The 12,711-nt window shown below is 40.6% G+C and overlaps 2 protein-coding genes across 5 annotated transcripts in view; one reads left to right on the top strand and one right to left on the bottom strand.

The window, feature by feature from the left end:
- The window catches only part of IFT140 (intraflagellar transport 140), a 106,065-nt gene that overhangs the window by 66,588 nt on the left and 26,766 nt on the right, over nucleotides 1-12,711 (top strand). The window lies entirely within an intron of this gene.
- TMEM204 (transmembrane protein 204) overlaps nucleotides 1-12,711 on the bottom strand; it is a 29,087-nt gene that overhangs the window by 5,952 nt on the left and 10,424 nt on the right. Inside the window, exon 2 of the mRNA XM_048321096.1 lies at nucleotides 8,882-9,037. Within this exon, the coding sequence (XP_048177053.1) occupies nucleotides 8,882-9,037 (156 nt within the window). The remainder of the gene's footprint in view (nucleotides 1-8,881; nucleotides 9,038-12,711) is intronic.

The raw sequence follows: 12,711 nt of genomic DNA, 5'->3' as shown, positions 1-12,711 counted from the left end.
TGTGAAGAAAATCGTAAAACCTTAAGCAGGAAGAACTTTGAGCAGAAGCTGTTTGGACCAGTGACCACTCACAGGTACCTCTAAGGGACAGTTATAGATATTAACAACAGTCCACTTCACACTATCTTGCAGTATTTTTTTTGAGGCTCTCTTGGCAGAGGGACATGGATTCAGGAATACCAGTTTCACAGAGTAACCCTGATGCTATGTTGTGTCTTGCAGCTTAATTTCCACTGTAGGAATATTTTCAATATTTAAAAGTTTTTCCAAATACCTGGCTTTTAATGAAATTACTTAGCTTTGTCTTTCTTGCTTTTGTATTACTTATGGCCAATTACTGTCCTAAATGGCTTAACACCTCCATGTTCTATCTGATGGAGCCATTATCCACCAGGAAAAGCCACTAAGGCTTCCTTACAGGTCCCAAAATAAAGCTATTTTTGCTAGAAGGTCGATTTTCCTTCACAAGCCCTTTGCCTGAACCCTGCTCAGATGATCAGCCAGTCATGCAAGAGGCTTTATCTCCTTTCCCAGTTCTGTGCCAGTGGCTGAATGGGGTAGAGGAACTGAGTTTGAGAGCTCCCCAAATTGACAGATTGCAGGAGCCAGTTGCCAGAGCTCTTGAGTGAAAATGTACGTTCTATTTAGGATCCTTTGCTACAGTTTAGACAGGAACTGACATTTAAGAACAAACACATGACAGAGGCAACAGAGGTGGAAGCATGCTACTGTAGAGTTCATACAATTAGTTTTACAGTTCTGCAAGAGTCAGAGAACTCCAGAATAGAAGTGTCACTGAGAACGTTATTTTCCAGCATTCTTATTTCATAGTAGCATGGCTCGATATGGGAATTGTAAATGTAGGAACTCCAGAGTAAAGGGTGAAAAAATCATAATGATCCAAAAAGGCTGAGTTTGCATAGGATGGTGTGTTTTAAATTTTGATGAATGCTGCTTTTGTGAGATGATGATGTGTGAAAACCCCACAGTTTGCTTGGATAGATTTTGTCCGTAACAGCTTAATCAAACTTGGACTTCTTGAAGCAGTATTCCAATGTGCTATATATGTTTTCCTTGCCCTTAGAAGAGTCTTCTTGTACACCAGCCAAGAACTGGGGTGGAACATTTAGTCTGGGCAAAAATATGCAGTTCACATATTTGTGCCATGTAATAGTTAGAAGTATCTCTATAAAAATTAACCTTGTTTTAAGAATAGTCTCCAGAGCTGACTGTGGTGACTTTTCACTTTTTAGATAGATATTTGTAGCGATGTCTGAATTCAGTTTGTGTTCCAATAAAATAGCTAGAGGAAGACAGTTGGCTTCCAAGACTGTTTCCCATAAACAACTCTACTAAAAATAACCAGAAAATTGCTCTCTTTGCCATCAGGCTTCTTGAGCTCACAGTGTACAATACAGGTTGAAAAGGGCTGTAGAAAGGACATATTTCTTTAAATTTATTTATGAAAATATTGAACATTTTCGTCTGATTTCTTTTCTGTTTTGTAGTGATGACAAGACTTTGAGATATATGGCTCAATTTCCCTGAATTAATTTAAGTACATCAATCGATTTCAGATAATTTTATTGTGTATTGTCTCAAGAATTCACAGAGGCCACAACTTCACAAAAAATCATGATGAGATTACTTGAAGTGCTTTTTTTCCCCATAGAACTGCTGTTTATCTCTAGTTGTTTCCCATCTGCAGCAAAACAAGCTGGGAGGGGGGTGGCTTTTCCGCTGGGGAAGGAAACAGATAACCAAGTCACTCAGAAGACTTTTGGTTGGAACAGTATTGACTGTGGTAGTGGGGGTGGGCTGGGAGAATGTTACTTTTTGAACTTACATTTCAGATCTGTATGCTGGATTTCCTGTTTGAGGCTGGCTGCAAGCCAACTACAGAATTTTGGCATTTTAAAAGAACTCTCATAGTCACTTTTTATTTCTGTGATAGTTTGTTGGTTTTTTTCAGACACCCCTTGATTCTCATTCTTCCTTTTTATTAGTGCACTGATAGTGCACTTGAAGAAATCTGCATTGTGTTTTCTAGGTCACCAGCAAGTCTATATCGGGATTTATAATCCTCCTCTTTACAGCTTGTCCTGGAGGATGAATTTGCTGCCAGGAAAAGGGAGAAGAAGGAAAATAGAACAGCCAGAGTGTTGAGAATACACCATCCATGCTTGTGCAGAACTGCAAACAGGGAAGGGAAATATTTCACTCTTTTTCTGTGTACCCCACCAAGTTTCACAGGGAGTGATTTAGCTGTGATGAGTCACACGCCCAAATGGGCTGTTTGTAGGAGCTCAGCTGTATTTATCAGCATGAGATAGATTCATAAAGTCATTCCTATAGGTCTTACACAAATTATTTATTAATAAACACCTTTTCTTGTATCAGTTTGACACAAAAGAAATTGTTACAGTTCAAGGCACATATGGAGCCTCTGTAATCATCATGTGGTCTTCATTGTAGCACCAGGCTGGATGATGCTTTGGTTTCTAATAGCACAGGGAATTAGAGTGTGACCTTTGAGGTTTGAGTTGTACATTGCTAAATACAGTAATCTGTTTGGGGTTGGGTTTTTTTGGTTTTTTGTTTTGTTTGCTTCTAATTTAAAATTTCCTTCCAAGCATTTTGGTAGTATGTAACATCTTAGAATTAAACATGTGAGTAGCACAGCTTCTCAAGGGTGATAAGACCCTTTTGTTGCTCACTTTTCTGAATTATAAGGGCTTTCTACTTGTGTTGTTTGAGTTTGTCAGTCCCTGTCTTTAACCTGATGGGAGATTTAGTGTAAGGCAGTGAATCCTACTTTACGTGTGAAATCTTTAACCAGTTTAGGTCTATTGACAGTAAATTGCTTTTGTTGGTTACCTTTTGGAGGTTTCCTTAGAAATTATGCCAGCCTATGAATGGAATGTTGAAGAGTATTCCCAGTGAACTAGGCAGAATTCCTCTTGGGCAGCTGCTTAAATAAGGATAAATATGAAGACTCTCACATTTGTTGTCGAATATGAGCATTGCTTGGCCTCTTGGGTTCTGAGGCAGCTGGAGCCAGTTAAAGCTCTGCTTTAGTTGTAGTAGGCCTCATATCAGGCATAGCTGTGGGCTCCTGTCTGCAATCAGAACCGTGGAATGTTTTGGGTTGAAAAGAATCTTTTAAAACCATCTCATTCCAACCCCTGCCATGGGCAGGGACACCTTCCACTGTCCCAGGCTGCTCCAAGCCCCATCCAACCTGGCCTTGGACACTTCCAGGGATCCGGGGGCAGCCACAGCTGCTCTGTGTGCCAGGGCCTCCCCACCCTCACAGGAAAGACTTTCTTCCTGGCATTTAATCTAAATCTTCCCTTTTCCAGCTTAAATCCATTCCCCTTGTCCTATCGCTGTCTGCCCATGTAAAAAGTCACTCTCTGTCTTTTGTTAAGCACCAAGCACCCTTTTTGTACTGAAAAGCCACAGTAAGTTTTCCTCAGAACCTTCTCTTCTCCAGGCTGAACACCCCCAGCTGTCCCAGCCTGTCTCTGCTACAGAGATGCTCCAACCCTTGGAGCATCTCCATGGCCTCCTCTGGATCCACTCCCATAGGTCCATGTCTGTCTCATGCTGAGGATCCCAAACCTGGCTGCAGTACTCCACGTGGGGTCAGCCTGAGCAAGAATACCCTGTGCAGAGAGAAGCAGTCATTGACAGGTGATCTTCCTGGACATTTCAGTGTCATCTTCTGCTTTTGTTGTTAAGTGCTCTGTTCATCTCTGGATACGTCAGAGGGTAAGAGCTGCATAATTGGATCTAGCAAGGCAACTGGGTTTGAAAGAGTTTTAGGAAACACCTCCATGTATATTTAATGTGCATGTTCATAAGCAATTAAGTGAATATTTGAGTTGAGATACTTTCTGTCTCACACACTTTTCTCTGCATTACATGCTCCTTATGCTTGTATATCCAAATTTTATTTATCTGTTAATAGATTTTTTACCACATTTCTAATCAGAATATGTGCCCTTGACATTGAGATGCTACAACCTGCCTGCTGCTCTTATCAGTGTTTAGCCTAAAAGAATACAGGCAGATCTTCTCCCTGCTGCAGCTATATTAGATGAGGAGTTCACCACACTTCTTGTGAGCTACTGTCCTTCCTAGTTTGCTGGTTCTGCTGCTTGTGGGAACCATTTCCAACAAAATAAATGAGATAGACATCCAGATTTTAGGATCTTTGCAAATGTGTTTCCTTTTGCAAAAATGTGAAAACAAAATCACTTTACTGTGACATTTGTGGTTCACATAAAGAACAGGAAAGTTTGGCACTGAGGGTGAAATAAAACTGACAAATAATGAAAACATTTAGTACAAATCAAGCAATCAGATTCTCTATTTCTGCTGTGATTTTTAGGTTACTTAGAGCACCTTATTTACTTGCTACCTTTTCAGGAAGTTTTAGGTTTACGGTTCCATAGACTTCATCTTAGAACACACCTGGCTTGAGAGTGTTATGAAGCAAAAAGGTGGAAAGAAGTAATACAGAACTCAGGATCACATTGCTCTCAGGAATATCTTCAGCCGTGTTTTCCAATGGCTGCTGTGCTGTTCTTTTCTACAGTGAGGTTTTCTGGATATCAACTGATCTAAAGTGGTTGGAGAAGATGATTCAAAAATTGTCTGATTTAGTTTTAAGAGCACAGAAATTAAAGTATGCATGAGCTCAGCTTTCCTGTGATGCATTAGGGGTCAGGAGTGAAACACTGTCATCAGAAAAACATGTTGGGCAAAGCTGGAATGCAATGCTTGAAATTCAAGAAATGTGAGACTATTTGGCTTTAAATGACAAGCTGAGTAGGAACATGAAACTTTTTAATCTTCAGGATATTATGTATTAAAGTTATTTAATGCTGAAAGTGGACTTGCAAAATATTAGTCATTATGATTCAGGTAACACTGTGAAAAGGTAACACTGCTGCAGCAAGAACTGTGTTTAAAGTCTCTGCTACAGTTTTTTAATGTTTAAGGCACTTAGCATATATTTCTACTAAAAGTTTAAAAATCTATATTTCTATTTCACTTTGGTGTGACTTCACGTATCTCAGCTTGTCCAAAGGTTTTAATTCAACCCCTGTGCTTTGGCTTCCCTCTGGGCCTGACTCCAGAGGAGCTTTCACTGCAACATCTCCCCCTCCTGTTTGAACCATGTAGACTCCCTTAACAGCTTTGTTGATCATTTGCCGAATACATTGAAGCAAAGTCTTGGACATTCAGAAATCAGGATGAGATCTAATGTAAGGGATATTCTATCCCAGATTTTCCCCGTTAAGTTTCTGATATTTTTCTCTGAAGTTTGTGATAATCATCAGTGGACAAGATCAAGACTTGGCTGGAGACCCTCAAGGCCTGATCCTGTCTGGCAGATGACTGTTTGTAGTAGTTCAATATCCACTGAAGTGCTCTTTCTTCCCTGTCCTATTAGTATGGATTTCCCTTTCCAACAGCTCTTCTGTCAGCTGTTATCCATCCTATTCAGCATGTGGAGTTTGTAACAGGTCCTTGGAAAAAAACAGAAACCCCAAAACCCTCTAGAGGGAAATTTCTGAGCATTGACACAAAATTCCATGTACAACGCTGGTTCCATTTTCACCAGGAGCCTTTTCCAAAGCAAACAGCTCACTTTCCTGTTAACAGGGAGGTGTGAGGCTGTGGAGCTTTGTAGCTGTGTGAATCCCACTGCTGTCCCAAACAGCATTGCTGTTTCCTCTCTTCTTTCTTTCCTCTTTGCTTCCTGGGGCTTTATTTTCTGTCAGAGGTCCATCCTTTTTGAATGGCTGTCAAATGCTTGTGCAGGTGGCAGGAGTGAGGAAGTGGTGGAGCCTGGAGCCACCGCAAGCTCCAGTGGATCTAAGATCATTGATTTGAGCTTGTGATAGACTTTGCAGGTAATACTTAGCACACTTAGTTTTCTAAGCTAACAAGGACTTTTGTTCAGACCATGGGAAACTGTTATGAAATCTACACAGTTTCAGTTGAGTAAAAACAAGAAAATTGTAGGTTGATCCTTCCCCCACAATATGAGATTTCATTCTATCAGTGACCACTGCAGTTCTCTTCAGCACTTGTTGGCGTATTCCAGGATGAAAGAGATCAAGCAGAAGTTGGAATTAGAGGGAATATGATTCAAGATAATTTCTGAAATTAAGGATTTCAGAATGTAAAGATGAGGAATTGCACAACAATTCTTCAGATCATTTGGATTTTGAAAAGGAAAAAACAGGAGGTAGATGCTGGTGTTCTTTCATTTGAAAGTGTAACAAACAGAAATTACCCAGCCAGTACTTCAGAAATGTTTAATAAGATCTAAGTTTGTTCATTCTTAAATGCTCTTCTCACACAAATGATCTGTCTGACCTAAAGTACCTTGTCTTTCACTCTTCAAATGAAGCAGGAGAGAGTCTGGAAGGGGTTTCTCTTGGATTGTTTGCATGGGACAAGTGCTTTTAAATACAAGTGTCATATTCACTGTTCTGATGTTTTTGCTCAATATTGCTCCTTTTCTTTGAGAATGCCTGAGAGGTTACTGTCTCAGAGTGGAGACTCAGAGACTGAATATCACCTGTGGCTCACAGCACCTGGGGTGGCCACTGTCTTCCCCTTCAGTATAGAACTCTTGGTCTCCAGATGCAGCAGCAGCCCTTCATCAGAGCATGGAAATGCTGGGCTTGCTCACTGTCTGTGCATGGTTTTTGTCTGATACCAAAGACACTTCATCCGTAATGTCTAAAATGCTGTCGCCTGGGCCCAGTCCAGGGAGTTTAGTGAGTGCAGACCCCTGATTGCCCAGGGAATCAGCAGTTGATGTACCACTCTTCTGGAAAACTAAGGAGGTCTCCAAAAAGTCTATTTTATATTGGGTTAATGCAGATATAATGACTTCTTCCCACCTTTTTCAAAAGTATGCATTCTAGAAAACTTCAGGTGATTGTTCTGGATATCAGGAAGGAATTTGTATAAACGTAAAGTGACATTAAGATAATGAGATGTAAAATGAATATCATGACCTCAGGGCAGAAAACCATCTGATGATGGTAAAGGAGAGTGTGGCATAACTGCAAAGGGGGATGGGGAATGGGGCAGGGATAGTGACTGTGTTATTTCTGCAGATTCACACAGCACAATATGGTATCTGGCAGCCTGTGATGATACGATGTCTTCAAATCATAACAGGCTGCCAGATCCATCCCTTCACTCCTTTTGAACATAGGCAGGCAGATGAGCTCCTTGATCCAAAAGCTTCTTCAGCCATTCTTATTAGTATTTTCTTAATGGTTCTGACTGTGGCTTTTCTCCCCTGTCTCCTCCCAGCACTGGGGATTTCAAGGTTCAGCTTGCATAACAGGTAATAGCAGGCATTTCCTCCTCCTGCGTCGGGATATCCTGGCGCCCTTCAGTCTCTCTCCGACTGTGTTTAAAACAGACTCCAGCACAGGAAAAAAAAAAAAAAAAAAAAAAGCCCAGTCTAAAATTAGCAGCCATGGTAGAAGAAAGGCCCACGTCTGTCCCCTGTGCTGTTTGTCAATGAAAGAACACATCCAAACAGGGCCAGAATGCATTTCCGCTCTGGAAAAACAGACAGGTCAAGTTTGGAGAGGATGGGAGAGTACAGCAGGCATCATGCCGACAGTCAGGGAGAACTATCCAGAAGGTATCCACAGTTACACACACATGAAGGGGCTGTAGGGAGGGCTTTTATGGCAAGGCTGTATATCCGCCTTTTGGAAGCACTGACTGGTGCTTGAGGCTCTTGCTGTACCTGGAATATGGATCAGGTGCTCTGAGGGTTACAGAACCTCTGCAGTCTCCTCCTCTCATCTGGATTTCAGGTTCCTCATCCTTAATGGACTTAAAAAACCTAACCATTTTATTGCTAGGAGACTGTATTTAAATGATCTAGGCCAGATTCTGATTTTGCAGTGGTGTAAACATAAAGTCTCAGTAGTTTTATGCCATTCTTAATATTCTGAGTTGTTAAAGTTGAAATCAAAACTTTAAATTAAATGGTGTTGCTTTACTATAACTTGTTCTTTGCATTAATAATATATTGATAGATATATATAAATGTTGTATTCTTAATCTGATCTTGTAAACAGCTTGAATGTTACTCCATTAATGACAGTTTCCTGCATGAATATTGTGTAGGATTGGACTCTTACTGTAATGAATACTGAAGTTACTTACTTTATGTAGTAATGAAAGGTATTATTGCAGAATGTTTACACTTTGTTGACACTGCTGTCAAAATGGAATTGTGATAAACCCACTTCCTCTTTTCCTCATGCAGTTCTGTATACAGTCCATGAGAATTGCTGAGGGAATTTTATTTATGGCAGTCAGTGGTATGAATTGACTGTGGCTTTCTTTGCTGGACTGCAGATCTATCTGTTTGTCAAAATCCAGCTGGTGGTCATTGAGTAAAATTCAGTAAGCTAAAATCAAATAAACATGTTTCAACAAGACTTCAAAAATTTGCTCAGCCGTTCTGCTCTGCTTTCTCACAGTTCCTTTAGTATATTTTGCCCTGCTAAATTGTGGGATTACGACATATCCAGTTTGTTTCTCTTATGTTTGCCTTCCTGGTTTCATAGGAAATAATAAAGGCTTGGGGTTTTTTTGGTTGGCAGAAGCCTCATTATGACATATGCCAGATAAAAAAGCTTCTATTCACGTGCTGCAGAATCTCATGGGGAGAGCTTGTCAGAGACAATGAACTTGCTTTTAGATATAAGCCTTTTTGCTATTCTTTGTACTTGAAAGATTTATAAAGTAAGAAACACTTTTCCACCTGGATTTAGTAGAGACTGAGTACTTTTCCATCGGTAGAAAGGAATGCACTTACTGGCAAGCTGGAACACAGCAGCTATGGCCTCCTCCCACCACTGGGTATCCTGGGAGATGATGGGGAGCTCCATCAGCCCCAGGACGAAGAGGAGCTGGCCGGCAGTCAGAGCCACCGTGGCAATGAGGTTGCAGGCGCGCATCATGTCGAACTGCACTAGGGAAACAGAAGCAGCATAAAGTTACAACAGTATAAAATTGGGAAAAAGAAAATCCTGACTGAGAAGGAATATAAAGTTTGTCAGTCCACAGAAAACAATTCTCAGACAGCAGTTCCTTCTCCCAGCAGTCCCTTGCTCTAACTGCCTTCCCTGGGGTCTGATTAAGAAAGGATTTTCATCAGGATGTGTATTGATTCTTTCCTTTAGTTGCACAGCATCCTCTCAGTATTGCTTCAGTGCATGAAACAAGCAGCTAATTTCCCAGAATGGCCCACTGGAGATGCTGGAATTCTCTTCACTGAAGATTCTGCCTATACTCCATAGAATTGTTTGGGGCAGGATTGATGCTTGCTTTGTATTTGTGTGTCACAGACTGAAATGGAACCATGAATAGTTTTTCAATGCCCTAAAATAATAACCATCCCTAAGACAAACTGATAACACCCTGAATTTCTTTTTCCCCTAGTCCATCTGTATTGTCCTAAAAAACATCCCATGGATGTTAGTGCTAAGGTCTTACTGGTTTACAGAAGCTTTGTTTAGAGGATTCTTGAATTTTTCTTCTTTTACCCTTTATTAATCTTTCCGATACACTGCAAAGACCCTTAGATTTCCGTCTGTTGGGAAATGGTTGTAATGAAGATGTCAAGGCTTGGCAGTTCTAATGAGGTGTTAGGGCATAATCTGCATGTACAGGTAAAAAGTTACCTTTGTAAAAATTGTGTGTGTGTGTGAATATACATATATATATTAATTCTAATAATATTTAACAATGAAGTTGTTGGAGTATGTTGTGGGGTCTACTGTTGACCACCCGGCCAGAACAATGATACTGATGAATTCTACTACAAGGAATTAAGGGATATCTCTAGATCAGCTCCCCTGGGCCTTAAGGGTGATTTTAAGTTTCCAGACATCAACTGGGAATATCGTACAACAGACACAAACAGATCCAGGAAATTTCTGAAGCATGTTGAAGGTAACTTCTGGTGCAGGGACTGAAGGGCCAACTAGAAAAGGTGCCCTCTGAGATGTGCAATTTGTAAAGAGAGACTTGTGGGCAAAGGGGTGACCTCTTAATAGTGCAGGAGCCAGCAATTCCAAAGCACGCGGAATCATGCAGGCAGGGGAGAAGGAGGGCCTGGCTGAGCAGGGATCTTGAACTGAAAAGGAAAGTGTACAGGCCAGGGTCCATACTGGAACACCATGACAGGGAGGATGACAAACTCAAAATGAAAAGGACATTGAGTAATGGGAGTATGCCCAAGGCAGGGTGACCAGGATGGTGAAAGGCCTTGAGGGTAAGACACGCAAGGAGTGGCTGAGATCACTTGGCCAGTTCAGCTTGGAGAAGAGAAGGCTGAGGGGTGACCCTGTCAGATTCTGCACCTTCCTCAGGGGGAGGTGCTGATCTCTGCTGTCTGTTGCCAGGACCTGAGGGAATGGCTGGAGCTGTGTCAGGGGAGAGTTATGTTGGTTATTAGGAAAAGGTTCTTCTCCCAGAAGGTGGTTGGGCACTGGAATAGGCTCCCCAGGGCAGTGGTCGTGGCACCAAGACTGCCAGAGCTGTGGTTTGTGGTTTGTTTGCTCTTAGCGATATGTTTTAGTTTTAGGTAGTCCTGTGAGGAGCAGGGAGCTGAGCACAGTGATCCTTGTAGGTCCCTTCCAACCTGAGATAATCTATGATTCTCTATTAAAGAACAAATGCAACAGTGATTATAGACATGGACATCTGTAGTCTTGGCTAGAAACCTGATTAAAATGTGTCTCCCAGCTGGCAACTGAATTGAATATATTAATTACAAAGTTGGGTACTTTTAGTCAGGCTTTTTTTCCGACTTCTCCTGTTAGCCTGATGGATGTCCTGTTTTTATCCTTTTCCTTTCTCTCTAGCAAAAGGTGGTAGTTACAAATACCATTGTGCCAGTCCCACATCACTTGCTATGTGTCATTGCTATTCTGAAATAGAAGTAGCACCATGTTTAAGTTGGCATATACTAGAGAAAGACAGACTCTGGACATGAATATTCAGCAGATTTTTAGAAGTGTTTTAACTGGCTTTAAGTTTGGTGGATGCACTGACCACTAGAATTTGGTTCCTGATCTTCCAAGGAGACTGCTAGGAAGTGCAGAAAACAAAACGTGATATAAACAAGGGTAAATTTAATTGTGTTAATCCTGAAGTCTGACCTACGTTTGTGAGTCATAAAAATGTTTACCCTTTATTTTCCCCACAGGCCATCTTCAGCTTTCAGTTGTTCTAAGCAACTCATTTAATTAAAATTTAATAAAATATAGTATTGTATCTGAAGAGTTAGTTAAGAACCATAGTCCATTAAACTTTTTCCACTGAATAAAATGTTAAGAAGGTAACATACTAAGTATTTTTGGCTTCTCCTAGTGAGTTAATTTCTGACCAGAGAAGAAAGTTATTTTACTCAAAAAAATAATTTGTTCAAAGATTTTGTGTTTAACTTCCAAAGTTGCCCTTTTAGCATTGGCAGCTTTTCCATTTCTTGCCATGTTGAATACTCACAGGTCATGAAGCACATTGGCTGATAATGGAATCACAGTCAGATGTCTGAACTTCATAAACACCAGGAAAACTTTGAACATTCAGATGGACTCAGATGGACTTCTCTAATACTTTGAGCACCAGTGCTTGCTGAAGAGATAGTAATGACTTTCGAAGGAGAAATGCCCAAAGTAAGAGCAGACTTGCAGCCATTATTAGTACTTTCATTTGGTGATAGAACTATCTGTAGCGTCAAATTAAAAAATTGTTGCCATAATAGATTCTGTTGCCTTGTCTGTATATAGTATGTATGAGCTCAAAAAAAAAAAAAAAAAAGCAGCCTCTGTATATAAATAACCTTTAAAAGTCTGAAGTTTATGCCAGAAATACATACTGGCCTGTGACACAGAAATTAAGACCAAATTTTTGCTTTTGCTTCTGTTTGTGACTTTTTTAAACACTTATCTGTATTACAGATTTTAGCTTTGCCATGGATGATGTTATATCATGCATACTAAAAATAGTGAGTTTCTGCCTGTGACTCAGTTGAACTTCATGCAAATTTGTAACAATTTAATCTTTACAAAATGGTTCTTTGATCACTGTCCTCTCCTGCAGCTGGAAGTGCAGCAGCACTGAAGGGTAACACTGATGATCTTTGCTGCTGTTTGTAAGAACTCCACACTTCAGGGTGTTTCTTGGCCTAATACACTAGATCCCTCGGAGACCTGTGGAAATGCAATGGGTATTTTGCATAGCTGCTCCTTTTAACCAAAAAGAAAGTTGCACATGGTCCATGGAGCTGCAGCAGGCTGATGATTGGTAGAATAAGAAGGAAGTAGCTGGTATGATGTCATTAAATGGAGAGACAATTATTTTTATGGAATAAGGTATTACAACCTGAGTACCTTTCCATCTCGCATATGAGAGATGTTGGCTTATTCTAACAGGTTTAATGTATGATCTGTCATCTTTCGGTTTTGTTCCAGAATGTTAATGATTTCTCTTGGGGAAAAAAGCAAACTTAGAATCCTAGAATTGTTTAGGCTGAAAATGAGCCATAAGATCATCAAGTCCAACTGTTCCCTCAGCACTGCCAAGGCCCCCACTAACCATGTCCCCAGGTGCCACATCCACACATCTGTTAGATCCCTC

Source organism: Corvus hawaiiensis, chromosome 16 (genome assembly GCF_020740725.1).
Source record: "Corvus hawaiiensis isolate bCorHaw1 chromosome 16, bCorHaw1.pri.cur, whole genome shotgun sequence".
NCBI classification, from domain to species: Eukaryota; Metazoa; Chordata; class Aves; order Passeriformes; family Corvidae; genus Corvus; species Corvus hawaiiensis.
This window is presented reverse-complemented; position numbering and strand designations above follow the sequence as displayed.